Source organism: Periplaneta americana, chromosome 2, assembly GCF_040183065.1.
Source record: "Periplaneta americana isolate PAMFEO1 chromosome 2, P.americana_PAMFEO1_priV1, whole genome shotgun sequence".
In the NCBI taxonomy this organism is placed as follows: domain Eukaryota; kingdom Metazoa; phylum Arthropoda; class Insecta; order Blattodea; family Blattidae; genus Periplaneta; species Periplaneta americana.
The window spans coordinates 211748837-211765694 of record NC_091118.1 but is presented as its reverse complement, the minus strand read 5'-3'; the positions used below and the strand labels follow the sequence as shown (position 1 = coordinate 211765694).

At 36.9% G+C, this 16858-nt stretch overlaps 1 protein-coding gene across 1 annotated transcript in view; it reads left to right on the top strand.

Annotated features, from left to right (window-relative positions):
* Positions 1-16858, top strand: part of LOC138695098 (very long chain fatty acid elongase AAEL008004-like) — a 473051-nt gene that overhangs the window by 227793 nt on the left and 228400 nt on the right. Inside the window, exon 3 of the mRNA XM_069819488.1 lies at positions 11181-11284. Within this exon, the coding sequence (XP_069675589.1) occupies positions 11224-11284 (61 nt within the window). The 5' untranslated portion in view covers positions 11181-11223. The remainder of the gene's footprint in view (positions 1-11180; positions 11285-16858) is intronic.

Genomic DNA, 16858 nt, shown 5'->3' with positions numbered 1-16858 from the left:
TATACCCATTGCAGTGTGAATAAATACATACATACTATTATTGTTATTATTACTATTATTATTATTGTTATTATTACTATTATTATTATTATTATTACTATTCTTATTGTTATTATTATTACTACTATTATTATTATTATTACTATTGTTATTACTATTATTATTATTATTGTTGTTACTATTTTTATTACTATTGCTAATATTGTTATTATTACTATTGTTATTGTTACTATTACTATTATTAGTAGTATTATTGTTATCATTGTTATTACTATTATTATTATGGTTATTATTATTACTATTATTATTACTATTTCCATTACTATTGTTGTTAATATTATTGTTACTATTATTATTGTTGTTATTGTTACTATTAATATTATTAGTAGTATTATTGTTATTATGTTTACTAGTATTATTATTATTTGGCCACCGGCATATATAAGGCTCTTGTTTGCCGATCCGGAGTGCACTTGAACGCGGGTTCCATTCCCGCTGGGGCTGATTACCTGGTTGGATTTTTTCCAAAGTTTTCCCCAACCATAAGGCTAATATCAGGTAATTTATGACTAATCCTTGGCGCCATCTCGCCAAATATCACCTAGCTGTCACTAATTCCTCCCCTCTCTTTGTATACCTGATTTTAGTGTGAGTGTGTTTTTTTATTTCGTATTCGGATTTTACATTATTGTAGGATTACTGTTTGGGGTTTATCCATTTCAAAGAATTATAGATAAGGTGCAAATGGTTAGAGTTGTTGATGCGCCCTTTTTGTACCCCATCATCATGATGACCAATCCTATTGACGCGAAGTAAGAAGCGTCGTTAAAAAATCAACTAAAATTTAAGAAAAAATTATTATTATTATTATTATTATTATTATTATTATTATTATTATTATTATTATTATTATTATTATTATTATTATTATTATTATTATTATACAGTACATAGAGGTGTATTAATTTAACGTAAAAATGTCTGGGATTCATCCGTTCTGATATTTCAGGGTCGCTTCAGTAAGCGAGGTAGTGTAGTCTCGCGGTCCCCAGTGTGCTACATTTATGACTCTACATACACCTGGCGTTGGCATAATAATCATCTGTGGATAACCGAATAATCTACCGCCGCTTGCTTGCGGCTGGGAGGGTATACTGACCCGCTCGTCACAGCAGCACGATACGTTGCCTACATGTGAGGCTGATAACGATTCACTTAGACTGGCCTTAATGAAATCAAGATCTCAGTCAGGGTCCTGCGAAACTTGGTGTGAGGGGATGAGAACCCGGCCTGCATGGAGGCAATCGTGTGCCGCCCGTACCCGTGAGATCACCGCGCCGTTTAATTATGCCTCTGTCTTGGGTTCGCTTCATTTCTTATTTAAATTCCTTCCTCTTTTGTTTTTCTCTTCTTACTATTCTTGGTGAAATTCTTTCTAGCTCTTTCCTTTCTTTTCTTCTTGCTCTTTATTCCTCTTCTTTTCACTTTGCCTTCCCTCTTTTTTGTATTAGCCTTCCCTGTTTTTTGTATTAGCCTTCCCTGTTTTTTGTATTAGCCTTCCCTGTTTTTTGTATTAGCCTTCCCTCTATTTTGTATTAGCCTTCCCTCTTTTTGTATTAGCCTTTCCTCTATTTTGTATTAGCCTTCCCTCTTTTTTGTATTAGCCTTCCCTCTATTTTGTATTAGCCTTTCCTCTTTTTTGTATTAGCCTTTCCTCTTTTTGTATTAGCCTTCCCTCTTTTTGTATTAGCCTTCCCTCTTTTTTATATTAGCCTTTCCTCTATTTTGTATTAGCCTTCCCTCTATTTTGTATTAGCCTTCCCTCTTTTTTGTATTAGCCTTCCCCCTTTTTTGTATTAGCCTTCCCTCTTTTTTGTATTAGCCTTCCCTCTTTTTTGTATTATCCTTCCCTCTTTTTTGTATTAGCCTTCCCTCTTTTTTGTATTATCCTTCCCTCTATTTTGTATTAGCCTTCCCTCTTTTTGTATTAGCCTTCCCTCTATTTTGTATTAGCCTTTCCTCTTTTTGTATTAGCCTTCCCTCTATTTTGTATTAGCCTTCCCCCTTTTTTGTATTAGCCTTCCCTGTTTTTGTATTATTCTTCCCTCTTTTTTGTACTAGCCTTCCCTCTTTTTGTATTAGCCTTCCCTGTTTTGTATTAGCCTTCCCTCTTTTTTGTATTAGCCTTCCCTCTTTTTTGTATTAGCCTTCCCTCTTTTTTGTATTATCCTTCCCTCTTTTTTGTATTAGCCTTCCCTGTTTTTTGTACTGGCCTTCCCTCCTTTTTGTATTATCCTTCCCTCTTTTTTTGTATTATCCTTCACTCTTTTTTGTATTATCCTTCCCTCTTTTTTGTATTAGCCTTCCCTTTTTTGTACTAGCCTTCCCTCTTTTTGTATTAGCCTTCCCTGTTTTGTATTATCCTTCCCTCTTTTTTGTATTAGCCTTCCCTCTTTTTTGTATTAGCCTTCCCTCTTCTTTTCTATTCCCTTTGTTGGCCTACCTTCGGGGAACACAGCAGGTAGAACTTGAACTGAGAAGGATTCAATCCGGCATCGGAAATTGAATCCGGTGTGGCTTGTGGATAAAGCGCCAGCACGTAAAGCTGATAACCCGGATTCGAATCCCGGTGTCGGAGAGAATTTTTCTCCATTCCACCGATTCTTCACCGTATGGAAACGCAGAATTACTGCACTGAAACTCCATATGCACGTCGGTACGTCATAGTAATTTCTAATATGGCAGACGTACCTCAACAATGCAGTCGCCTGGGGAAAGATTTGGGATAGGGTCTTTACCCCCGGGTACTCTGTGTATCAATGTTATATCCGTAACATATTTAAAAAACATGACATTCCTTTGCCTTGCAGTATCTTAAAAGTCGCTACTAAAGGCATGTACTACTATACAGAGTGTTCCAGGAATGGGTGACCTTGCTAGTTTAATTACTTTTTTTTATTTTTAGGGAATATTTATTTATTTATTTGTTCTGGTGTAGTTAAGGCCATCAGGCCTTCTCTTCCACAACACCAGGAATACAAATACAATAACAGAAATAAAGGAGAAAAAAAAACACTATAAACAAAGTAAAGCCACACAAAAATATACACAGGTTGCAGTCACACAAACTTTAAATGAGTGATTAAGTATAATTAATTGAATCCTAATTAACTAACATAAACAAGAAACTTGCGATTTTAATCATGAGTAAAAAAAAACACAAATCAACATTTCTAGCAATATCTAAAAAGCATTAAACAAGACAAAATTTTCCAATTTAATTTTGAATTGTGATAAAGTCCGGCAGTCCCTGACATCATTAGGTAGCGAATTCCAGAGACGAAGTATTTCTACAGTGTAGGAGGATGAGTATAGAGACGTTCTATGATGAGGGATAGAAAGAAGTGCTTGATGTCGGTTTCGAAGAGTTGTAAGAAATTGAAAGCGCGATAAGAGATAATTCGGAGTAGAAGTATGCATGATTCTAAACAGAAGAGACAGTGAATGTATTGTTCTTCGTTCCTTCAGACGCACCCATGAAAGTAACTGGAGGGAAGGTGTTATATGGTCAAACTTACGAGTATTGCAGATGAATCGTATGCACACATTATGAACACGTTGTAGTCTCTCAGCTAAGAGTGAACTTACATTAGTTAGCAAGGAATCGCAATAATCAAAATGGGGCATTACAAGCGTCTGAATAAGATTCTTTTTTAGACTAAGTGGTAGAAATTCTTTCATATGAAACAAGGAGTGAAATTGAGAAAATATTTTTTTGCAAGTGTGTGTTACTTGGGTGTTCCAATTTAGATCGCTATCCATAAAAATGCCAAGATTTTTAACTGTTTTACTGTATTTAACAATAATCCCATACCAACTTTCGGTACTGAACAGAAAATGAACATTCATTGAACATAGCTTTCATCACTCCTGGTACTCCAAAATGCATCCAGCATGACCACGGACCACCGGCGTAGCTCGGTCGGCTAAGTCACTTGCCTGCCGATCCGGAGTTGCATTCGGGCGCGGGGTCGATTCCCGCTTGGGCTGATTACCTGGTTGGGGTTTTTCCAAGGTTTTCCGTAACCATAAGGCGAATGTCAAGTAATCTATGGCGAATTCTCGGCCTCATCTCGCCAAATATATCATTTCGCTATCACCAATCCATCGACGCTAAATAACCTCGTACTTGATACAGCGTCATTAAATAAGCTAATTAAAAAACATGACCACATGAACCATGTCAATATACTACAGTAGGCCTATAACTTGAAGAAATAGATGTCGTTCCTGAGACACGCTGTATTTCAAGGAGCATTAATGTTACAGTGTAACATTCTCTGTACTAGAAACGAGGCCAATCTGCTAATTTTTCAATGACCCTTGTAATTAAAAAGTAATGTCAAACGAGCTTCATTCTCTTCACCCCTCAAAGTGTAACGCTTCCTCAGCATTCTTTTCTTTGACGCGAGATGGTAGACGATGATAACATCACGCCTGCAGCCAATACTCCGGTTTATTAAAGTGGTTGTTTGGAATTCTACCAACCCGATTGTAACGGAATTCTATTATTGCCAACGGGAACAGTTACAATACAATCAATTTCAGAGGGAATTGCAAGCTAGTGATGGTGCATAATTATTATCCTTGCTGGAAGTCGCAGGTTCAAGTACAAGAAAGTTCCCTAACCTCTAACTTTTCTGTGTCAGATCATCTGTGTATTGGTTTAGATTGTCGTCAAAGAAAGAAATAAACAGAAACTTGCGAAATTCAACAGCCTTTTAAAGTAATGTAATAGGGAGGTAACTTCCGCAGATAAATCATTGTTAAATGAAGTAATAGGAAGGTAACTTCCTCAGATAAATCATTGTTAAATGAAGTAATAGGAATGTAACTTCCGCAGATAAATCGTTGTTAAATGAAGTAATAGGAAGGTAACTTCCGCAGATAAATCATTGTTAAATGAAGTAATGGGAAGGTAATTTCCGCAGATAAATCATTGTTAAATGAAGTAATGGGAAGGTAACTTCCGCAGATAAATCATTGTTAAATGAAGTAATAGGAAGGTAACTTCCGCAGATAAATCATTGTTAAATGAAGTAATAGGAAGATAACTTCCGCAGATAAATCGTTGTTAAATGAAGTAATAGGAAGGTAACTTCCGCAGATAAATCATTGTTAAATGAAGTAATGGGAAGGTAATTTCCGCAGATAAATGATTGTTAAATGAAGTAATAGGAAGGTAACTTCCGTAGATAAATCGTTGTTAAATGAAGTAATAGGAAGGTAATTTCCGCAGATAATTCATTGTTAAATGAAGTAATAGGAAGGTAACTTCCGCAGATAAATGATTGTTAAATGAAGTAATAGGAAGGTAACTTCCGCAGATAAATGATTGTTAAATGAAGTAATAGGAAAGTAACTTCCGCAGATAAATGATTGTTAAATGAAGTAATAGGAAAGTAACTTCCGCAGATAAATGATTGTTAAATAAGTACTAGGGAGGTAACTTCCGCAGATAAAACGTTGTTAAATGAAGTAATAGGAAGGTAAGTTCTGCAGATAAATCATTGTTAAATGAAGTAATAGGAAGGTAACTTCCGCAGATAAATGATTGTTAAATAAGTACAAGGGAGGTAACTTCCGCAGATAAATCATTGTTAAATGAGGTAATAGGAAGGTAACTTCCGCAGATAAATGATTGTTAAATGAAGTAATAGGAAAGTAACTTCCGCAGATACATGATTGTTAAATAAGTACTAGGGAGGTAACTTCCGCAGATAAAACGTTGTTAAATGAAGTAATAGGAAGGTAAGTTCTGCAGATAAATCATTGTTAAATGAAGTAATAGGAAGGTAACTTCCTCAGATAAATCATTGTTAAATGAAGTAATAGGAAGGTAACTTCCTCAGATAAATCATTGTTAAATGAAGTACTAGGGAGGTAACTTCCGCAGATAAATCATTGTTAAATGAAGTAATAGGAAGATAACTTCCGCAGATAAATCGTTGTTAAATGAAGTAATAGGAAGGTAACTTCCGCAGATAAATCATTGTTAAATGAAGTAATAGGAAGGTAATTTCCGTAGATAAATGATTGTTAAATGAAGTAATAGGAAGGTAACTTCCGTAGATAAATCGTTGTTAAATGAAGTAATAGGAAGGTAATTTCCGCAGATAATTCATTGTTAAATGAAGTACTAGGGAGGTAACTTCCGCAGATAAATCAATTTTAAATGAAGTAATAGGAAGGTAATTTCCGCAGATAATTCATTGTTAAATGAAGTAATAGGAAGGTAACTTCCGCAGATAAATGATTGTTAAATGAAGTAATAGGAAGGTAACTTCCGCAGATAAATGATTGTTAAATGAAGTAATAGGAAGGTAACTTCCGCAGATAAATGATTGTTAAATAAGTACTAGGGAGGTAACTTCCGCAGATAAAACGTTGTTAAATGAAGTAATAGGAAGGTGAGTTCTGCAGATAATTCATTGTTAAATGAAGTAATAGGAAGGTGAGTTCTGCAGATAATTCATTGTTAAATGAAGTAATAGGAAGGTAACTTCCGCAGATAAATGATTGTTAAATAAGTACAAGGGAGGTAACTTCCGCGGATAAATGATTGTTAAATAAGTACTAGGGAGGTAACTTCCGCAGATAAATGATTGTTAAATAAGTACAAGGGAGGTAACTTCCGCAGATAAATGATTGTTAAATAAGTACAAGGGAGGTAACTTCCGCGGATAAATGATTGTTAAATAAGTACTAGGGAGGTAACTTCCGCAGATAAATCATTGTTAAATGAAGTAATAGGAAGGTAACTTGCGCAGATAAATAATTGTTAAATGAAGTACTAGGGAGGTAACTTCCGCAGTTATTTTCTTATTTTAGTAGGTTATTTTCCGACGCTTTATCTACATCTAGTTTATTTAGCGTCTGAATGAGATGAAGGTGATAATGCCGGTGAAATGAGTCCGGAGTCCAGCACCGAAAGTTACCCAGCATTTGCTCATATTGGGTTGAGGGAAAACCCCTGAAAAACCTCAACCAGGTAACTTGCCCCGATCGGGAATCGAAACCCGGGCCACCTGGTTTTGCGGCCAGCCGCGCTGTTACTCCACAGGTGTGGACTTCCGCAGTTAAAACGTTGTTAAATGAAGTACTACGGGGGCAACTCCCGCAGTTAAAACGTTGATCCTTTCCTATATAACACACATGCAGCTTGGTCCTTAGACCAGTTAAATAAGGTTCAGACTTGATGTACGGTATCCGCCAAAATAGACAGTACTGAAATTATCCCTCATCTGCTGTCCACGTTTCACTAGCAACAAAATATTTATTTCTTTTATATTAGTACATTATGCAACGAGCCTATAATGAAGGTAATTAAGAAGCGAGTATGGATATTTATGAAACGAGCGCAAGCGAGTTTCATAATTTTCATGCGAGCTTCTTAATTACCATTATAGGCGAGTTTCATACGACTTTTTATGCTCGACCATATTTCTAACTTGATATTATTAATTTTATTGTATCTGACCTTGACCAATGTCCCGTATGTTGTGAGATGTTTGCAGACGCGAAAGTATTGATTTTTTTCCGAGGAACAGATGTTCACATTACCTTGCTAGGCCATAAGAACCTACAGAGATAACATTGAAATAAAATTAGACATTGAAAAACGAGATGACAAATTGAATTTATTTGAATATTATTTTCAATTAACGCTAATTATTATAGTAACAGAACATAACCTTCTGCGACAGTATTGGATTTCCAGCCTCCGTGACTTTTCGCTAATTCTCTTTCGATTGCATATCCGAGAATAATCGATACTTGCGGTTTTATAACGGTAGAAAGCTGACCTGTCATTGGCTGAACAGTTGTAACCTGAGTCGTCATTGGCTGAAAGACCTGACCTTTAATGGGTAGGTGTACTTTAATGACATGCATTAAAGGTCTGCTACCAGGTGTATAATTACTACATTTCGGCATGGTCGAGCATAAAATTATTTAACATATTGTGAATTCAGTGTTGTGTTCATTTCTGCAATTATGGTTTTTTACAACAAGGAGAAAGTTGTTTTTTGTCGAGTATATTTCCATTTTTTATGCTCATAATTAGATTTCCAATTACTGTATTGCATGTAGAACACAAAACACACTACAAAAACATCTTAACACACAGACAAGACGCACAAATAAACACAACTTAACAGGTGTATTAACACTACAGTATCATGCAATAGTTGCAACTACTACTACATTGGACAGACTGGAAGATCATTTTAAACACGTTACAAGGAACATATCACAGCCATAAGCAAACCACACAACAATTCAACCTGTGCAGAACATATGACAAACTTCAATCACGACTACAGCAACATAGACATGGACATGAAAATACTACACATCGAACCAAAAAAAGAAACAAATTTGACACTCAAGAACAGTATGAAATTTACAAACGTACAAAAACATAACCCCAACACATCCTGAACACTCAACTCAATTTCAAAACACACACCCTTTTCGACACAATCATGAACACACCTCACCACAACAGGAAACCAGAAAATAGCACGGGATCTTCACTAGGCTTCGGATAATGTATGTATGTATTTATTCACACTGCAATGGGTATATACCCGGTGGCAGTGGTAACTAATTACACTCAATAATGACAATAATAAACTTATTAATTAAAAATACAATTAATGATAATACTAATAATTAATAATAATAATAATAATAATAACAACAGGGAATATACTAAATTAAATGAAACGATCACTTAAAATAACATTTGAAATATTCTAGTTTGTATCTTAAAACTAAGATCGAACTAAAACTCACGAGTATATGTTCATATCTGCACAAGTACCTTTCAACATTACATTCATTTCGCTGTCAACTCACTCACTGCACTGGAACTACGACACATTTCACTGATTCTATCCTGATTTCACTAACACTTCAAAAACATTTCACTGTTCAAATACTTTGCACTGCCACTATAAACTATAAAGCTTCACTGAAAGGAACACGTTTCACTTACACAGCACACTTCACTGACACAACATAATTCTTCACTGATACAACACTTCAATAACAACATATCGTTTACACCCTTTAAGTACTGAAGAACAACACTTCGAAACTAGTCAGACAGGTAAATTCCTCATATTAACACTGTAAAGAACAGAGTGCTACATTGGAGTTAAATCGCTCGCTTGAACTCTGTCGAGTGTCGCACCCTCGAGTGAGATGAGATCGGTCGTGATACGCTCGTAATAAATAGAAGCGCAGTACAAGGTCATCTCACCGACATGTCTTATCTTGTATGGAAGGCGACAGATAAGATACACATATGTTTTGCTCACACGGTAAAAATAAGGCTTTATTTTCTGCGTTTATGACAAACGTTTAATGGAACAGTCAATGGAACGTACCAAAACAGGAACATGAAGTTATAAATAAAATAGTATGAAAAACTTCGATATACAGTTATTATTGCTAATTAATAATTATTCAGTATTTGATTTACCACATATATAATATGATAGGGCCATACATAGTGTTCCGCCTATATACTGCGACAATGTAGAAACGTTTTACAAAATATTATTGATATAGCAGTAGATTAATAATAATATTAGTACAGAGATAACGTCACAGAAAATATAATAAAACGAATAATCATGCTGCACAACTGTTACAGACGCAAAGATTGATTGATACACTAATTATTAGAGATTATTATTATTGTTATTATTATTATTATTATTATTACTAGAAAACTTGATACAGTTCTTGCATTATCGTGATTGTGTTCTCCGTTTATAATAATTACATTTACATCCAATAACATCTATCAGGTGTGGCAAAAACAAAATCACTCCTGTGTGGGGGGGGGGGGGAAACATTTACCTACAACATTTATATTACATTTTAAAAGCAAGTTTTGTAGTTGTACTATGGAGAGGTTAGTTAAACACTGCAAAGTTTTGAAATGATAAACATCTATGGTGTTACTACACAGTTCATCACTGTAACAAATACGAATATCTAACGCTCGGCTTATACCGTTTGAGGATTTATCGCTCGTGACAATTTTACCCATTATGCATATGCGCTACCTACCGGATTATGCTATGAACTACTTGGCGCTCGAGCGAAAACGTCCGATGCAGACCTCTGGTGAAGAAGTTATGAAGTTAATCAGTGATCAATTTTTTGTTCTAATTAGCCCGTTTCCGTGCAAAATGGACAGTTTTGATGAATTGCTTTCGAATGGTTCTCGAACCGGTTCATTGAGGTTCTGTTTTGATTATTTTTATCGGCTCGATCGGTTTGGAAGTAAATCCCGAAAAGACAAAGTATATGATTATGTCCCGTGACGGGAATATTGTACGAAATGGAAATATAAAAATTGGAAATTTATCCTTCCAAGAGGTGGAAAAATTCAAATATCTTGGAGCAACAGTAACAAATATAAATGATACTCGGGAGGAAATTAAACGCAGAATAAATATGGGAAATGCGTGTTATTATTCGGTTGAGAAGCTCTTATCATCCAGTCTGCTGTCAAAAGATCTGAAAGTTAGAATTTATAAAACAGTTATATTACCGGTTGTTCTGTATGGTTGTGAAACTTGGACTCTCACTCTGAGAGAGGAACATAGGTTAAGGGTGTTTGAGAATAAGGTGCTTAGGAAAATATTTGAGGCTAAGCGGGATGAAGTTACAGGAGAATGGAGAAAGTTACACAACACAGAACTGCACGCATTGTATTCTTCACCTGACATAATTAGGAACATTAAATCCAGACGTTTGAGATGGGCAGGGCATGTAGCACGTATGGGCGAATCCAGAAATGCATATAGAGTGTTAGTTGGGAGACCGGAGGGAAAAAGACCTTTAGGGAGGCCGAGACGTAGATGGGAGGATAATATTGAAATGGATTTGAGGGAGGTGGGATATGATTATAGAGACTGGATTAATCTTGCAGAGGATAGGGACCGCTGGCGGGCTTATGTGAGGGCGGCAATGAACCTTCGGGTTCCTTAAAAGCCATTTGTAAGTAAGTAAGTTACCTCAAGTTGCGCATAATCAGGTGCATGCCGTTTCTAACAAATTGCTGTGTTTATTTATCTCTGGTGTTTCTTTATCCACAGAGGTGGGGGAATTGGGGACACACAACCGGTGACCTTTCCTACCATGGCCCAACTCGTCAGAGATATAATACATGGCTACCGGGACATCATGGATAACCAAAGTGGTGAGTAAAGACTTTCAGCCTTCTATCTTAGTCGGTGGTCTAGTGTTTATTATGATTACCTCTGGAGTCAAGCATCAGCTGTTTAAACCCTGCCAGCAACCGTGAATGTTTCAGTTGAGATGAAACTTTTACAAACCTTGTTAGAATATGAAAATAAATCTTTTTCAGGCCGATTTTGTTAGTTAATTGTCCGGTTTTTCCAAGTATTGTTAGAAAATTTAACGACTGTTAAACTCTAAACAGTTCTTTAATTAATAAAATTGTATGTTTTCAACACCAGTTTAGTTTAACAGATTGTTAACAGTTTGTTAATTTTAAATGTAGGATTTCGGGCAGTTAACTCGTTTAACAGTTAGTTAAATATGGCCGATGTCTCCACAGCTGTTCGAACAGAAGTTGCGAAATTAATATTTTGTGTCTCTCTGTAGGGAATGTTTAGCATATGACTGGTAATATATCATTTAAAAAATACTTTGAACTGTTTAAATACATCAGTGTTATTTTAATTTCTTTCGTATTTCGTATCCATAATAGCAATGAGGAAATATAACCTTACTTTGTAATTATTATTCACCTACAACATTCAATTGTCAACTTTTGTTTATGGAGCATGGCCTACTATAACAGGTTGTCATTTTATGCAAGTTTCATGACTCACTCTATAATATAGAATTTAAAGATTAATTTTAGCGAATCAAAAATTGTCTTACATGTGTAGAATCATTACCAACTGCTGTTGAGTAGTTAAAATAGTGCTAACAGACGTTATAGTTAAGTGTTGGTTATCTTAAACAAAATTATGTTGAAAAAATGGAAAATACATTAACAAAGCGTTAGAAATAAACAGGCTGTTAATTTAACATTCTTTAAGCAAAATTGAACATTACTTGGAAAAACTGGCCAAATATGTCTCACTAATGTTAATATAGCATCTAGTTTACATAAACAAAAGAAAGCAGCGCTAATCTTCTTAGGGACCTTCGCTGCTTGGTTACTTAATACGTATCATTGCGACATCAACTACGTTACCATGACAACGGTGAAGTCTTAGCCTGCACAGCAATTTAAAATACACGGATAGATATACATCAGTAGCACCACGGACAAGAATGCAGTCCTTTTCGTTCATTGGTTTCTCTTCAGTGAAAGAAAGCAATCTAAAAAATTCATCCCTGTGCAGCCCTGCTTTCACGGGCATCCTCATTGTGCACCTGTTTTTGTTCGTTTTCTAGATATCTTGGCAGTAAACTTTCAGGTATCGACCGGGAAACCTGTCCAAATTGCGTAAAAATATTTATGTTGTCCTCCGACTATAAAACTCCACTACTGATGTGCACGGCGCCGTAGGGGCTGTCCAGAGACTGATCCTACCCACAATGGACTTACTGCTCAACAGAAGTAGCGTCCTCTCTAAGTGAATTTGTAATAACGTATTATATTGCGTATGTTTTCACTTTTTAACCACGTGAAGAACGAAAATAAAATAATACTCTACGGTTCATCAGAGGTTCGTGGGTTCACACCTCGCCCGACGGTCATGGATTTAAACGGGCGATGAAATCTTTAGCATGGCTTTGATAGTTTCAGCGAAACTTGCATTTATCACCCACGTTGAATTTCTCCGCTGAATAAATAGTCTCTGATCTGCCTGGGTGGAGCAGTCGATAGAGTGCCTGCCTTCTGTGCCCGAAGTTGCGGGTTCGAACCCGGCTCAGATCGACGGCATTTAAGTGTGCTTATCGATCTGGGTATAGTAGTCGGTATAGCGCTGACGGTCTATGCTCGAGGTTGCGGGTTCGATCCTGGCCCAGGTCGATGGCATTTAAGTGTGTTTAAATGCTACAGGCTCATGCCAGTAGATTTACTGGCATGTAAAAGAACTCCTGCGAGACAAAATTGTGGCACATCCGGCGACGCTGATATAACCTCTGCAGTTGCGAGCGTCGTTAAATGAAGCATAAATAAAATTTAAATGTGCTTAAATGCGACAGACTCATGTCAGTAGATTTAAAGTGTGGTTAAATGCGACAGGCTCATGTCAGTAGATTTAAGGTGTGGTTAAATGCGACAGGCTCATGTCAGTAGATTTAAGGTGTGGTTAAATGCGACAGGCTCATGTCAGTAGATTTAAAGTGTGGTTAAATGCGACAGGCTCATGTCAGTAAATTTAAGGTGTGGTTAAATGCGACAGGCTCATGTCAGTAGATTTAAGGTGTGGTTAAATGCGACAGGCTCATGTCAGTAGATTTAAAGTGTGGTTAAATGCGACAGGCTCATGTCAGTAGATTTAAGGTGTGGTTAAATGCGACAGGCTCATGTCAGTAGATTTAAAGTGTGGTTAAATGCGACAGGCTCATGTCAGTAGATTTAAGGTGTGGTTAAATGCGACAGGCTCATGTCAGTAGATTTAAGGTGTGGTTAAATGCGACAGGCTCATGTCAGTAGATTTACTGGCATGTAAAAGAACTTCTGCAAGACAAAATTCCAGCACATCGGCGACGCTGATATAACCTCGGCAGTTTCGAGCGTCGTTAAATAAAACATGATTAAAATTTAAGTATGCTTAAATGCGACAGGCTCATGTCAGTAGATTTCCTGGCATGTAAGAGAACTCCTGCGGGACAAAATTCCGGCACACCGGCGACGTTGATATAACCTCGGCAGTTACGAGCGTCGTTAAATAAACATAATTTACAAATTTAAAAATAGCCTCTGCAGTTGAATGAAAATGTATTTCAAAATCACTACTACTGCTGCTGCTGTATTCTCTTTTTCCTGCAAAGGGAAGACCAGCTCCTTTTCGATTTTACAGGTGTTTTTATTTTTGGACTGGGAGAAAGTACCCTACCGGTTGGGTCGGTAGTAGGGATCGTATACAGAAGTCTGGCCCAAAACTGGATCGGGCCTTCAAGTGTCTGGGAACCACTGTCCTAGATGATTACAGTGGTATGATGTGCCGTGACATGTAGGTCGTACTTGGCCTGAGAGAAGTGTGAATTTTGGTCTAGAGAAATGAATCGCAATTTCTCTGGGAAAGGAGAATGATTAGGCAGTTCTGCAGACAATAGAATCTTTTAGCAACGTTAATTACGCCCTGGCCAATGGATTACCCACAATTCCAATCTCTGTATGCATACTGTAGTAGTTTGTGATCTCGCGGTTATTCTTGGCTGTTAGATCTGAGATTTGTGGGCTCAAATCTCGACCAGGGCGTGAATTTTAAAGGGCGGTAAGATTTTTAGCATGGTTTTCTTCCGGGAGTGTGGTAAAACTATGGGTTCTCTATCATAGATTTACTGGTAACACAGATCCCTGTCCCTGGTATAGGGTTCCAGGCAAAATCTGTCGACCATTTCTTGGTGACATTGAATTTCAAAGCTCTATATTTGTTACTAAGTGGGGTAGCTATAAATAAAGATGGTAAGATGGTTATACAGGGTGTTAAAAATGACGTTTACAACGTTTCAGAAGTAATGGAGGAGGTAAAAACAAATATCTTTTGTAAGTGACAAAATGTGTCTCAGTGAAACGTACAGCAGAGTCCGTATAGGTCAGTTTCTGTCAGATGCGTTTCCAATTCACTGTGGACTAAAGCAAGGAGATGCACTATCACATTTACTTTTTAACTTTGCTCTAGAGTATGCCATTAGGAAAGTCCAGAATAATAGAGCGGGTTTGGAATTGAACGGGTTACATCAGCTGCTTGTCTATGCGGATGACGTGAATATGTTAGGAGAAAATCCACAAACGATTAGGGAAAACACGGGAATTTTACTGGAAGCAAGTAAAGAGATAGGTTTGGAAGTAAATCCCGAAAAGACAAAGTATATGATTATGTCTCCTGACGAGAATATTGTACGAAATGGAAATATAAAAATTGGAAATTTATCCTTTGAAGGGGTGGAAAAATTCAAATACCTGGGAGCAACAGTAACAAATATGAATGATACTCGGAAGGAAATTAAACACACAATAAATATGGGAAATGCCTGTTATTATTCGGTTGAGAAGCTTTTGTCATCCAGTCTGCTGTCAAAAAATCTGAAAGTTAGAATTTATAAAACAGTTATATTACCGGTTGTTCTGTATGGTTGTGAAACTTGGACTCTCTCTTTGAGAGAGGAACAGAGATTAAGGGTGTTTGAGAATAAGGTGCTTAGGAAAATATTTGGGGCTAAGAGGGATGAAGTTACAGGAGAATTGAGAAAGGTACACAACCCAGAACTGCACGCATTGTATTCTTCACCTGACATAATTAGGAACATTAAATCCAGACGTTAGTGATGGGCAGGACATGTAGCACGTATGGGCGAATCCAGAAATGCATATAGAGTGTTAGTTGGGAGGCTGGAGGGAAAAAGACCTTTGGGGAGGCCGAGACGTAGATTGGAAGATAATATTAAAATGGATTTGAGGGAGGTGGGATATGATGATAGAGAATGGATTAATCTTGCTCAGGATAGGGACCAATGGCGGGCTGATGTGAGGGCGGCAATGAACCTTCGGGTTCCTTAAAAGCCAGTAAGTAAGTAAGTGACAAAACTTTGACAGATACGCCGTTTATTGTGTACGTAAGTGTTAGTATAATCCATAAAGAAGAAGACCAATTGTCGTTTTAGAGGTGGTGTTGAATCTGCCGTCCATTGAAGGCATTGCACAACTGGTACCTTCGTACTATGGAGTGTCTGGAACGCTAAAAAGGCCAACATTGTCTCTAATAACATGTTCAGCTTCAACAACGCGAGCAACTAAGTCTTCTGACGTATCGATCGGTGTCTCATACATAAAACATTTCACGTCTCCCCACAGAAAGAAATCCAGTTAGGTCCGGTGATCGAGGTGGCCACGGTACCGGCCCAACCCTGCCAATCCAGCGATCGGTGAATGTAGCAGTTAGGTGGTTCCTGATACGACGATCAGAGTGTGGAGGAGCACCGTCATGCTGAAACCATATTCGTTCTCTGATGTTCAGTGGGATATTTTCTAAAAGTTTTGGTAGGACGTCGCGTAGAAAAACAAAATAATTACCACCACGGAGACTGTTAGGCAACAGATAAGGCCCTACAAGATGGTCGTGCACAAACAGAATTAACCAGTGTGTGTTGTGACGGAAGTCAAGTCATCTATTCCTTCAGGCCATCTAGCGGCAAAACGGCGCATCTGCTAAAGTTTTGTCACTTAAAACAGATGTTTGTTTTTATGTCCTCTATCAACCCTGAAACGTTGTAAACGTTATTTTTTAACACCCTGTATAAGATGGTTGAAGAGAAAAGAAACTAGAACGTAAATGATAAGTAGGGAGGAGATTCATATGCAGTAAAAGCGGTAAAATATGAATGTACGTAAAAACCAAGATATTATGCACTAAAAATAACGAAATATGCACTATTAAATTTGAATAAAAAGAAAGTGTAATAAAGAAACTTACTGTTACTGATGGATTTTCTGTTATACAGTATATACATAAGAATGTTGAAACACCATTAGTTCTTGAAATTCTTTGTCTTTCAACCCACTGCTTAAACAGTACACTTTCGGCACATTTTTCGATAGGCATCATTGATAAAACTAATC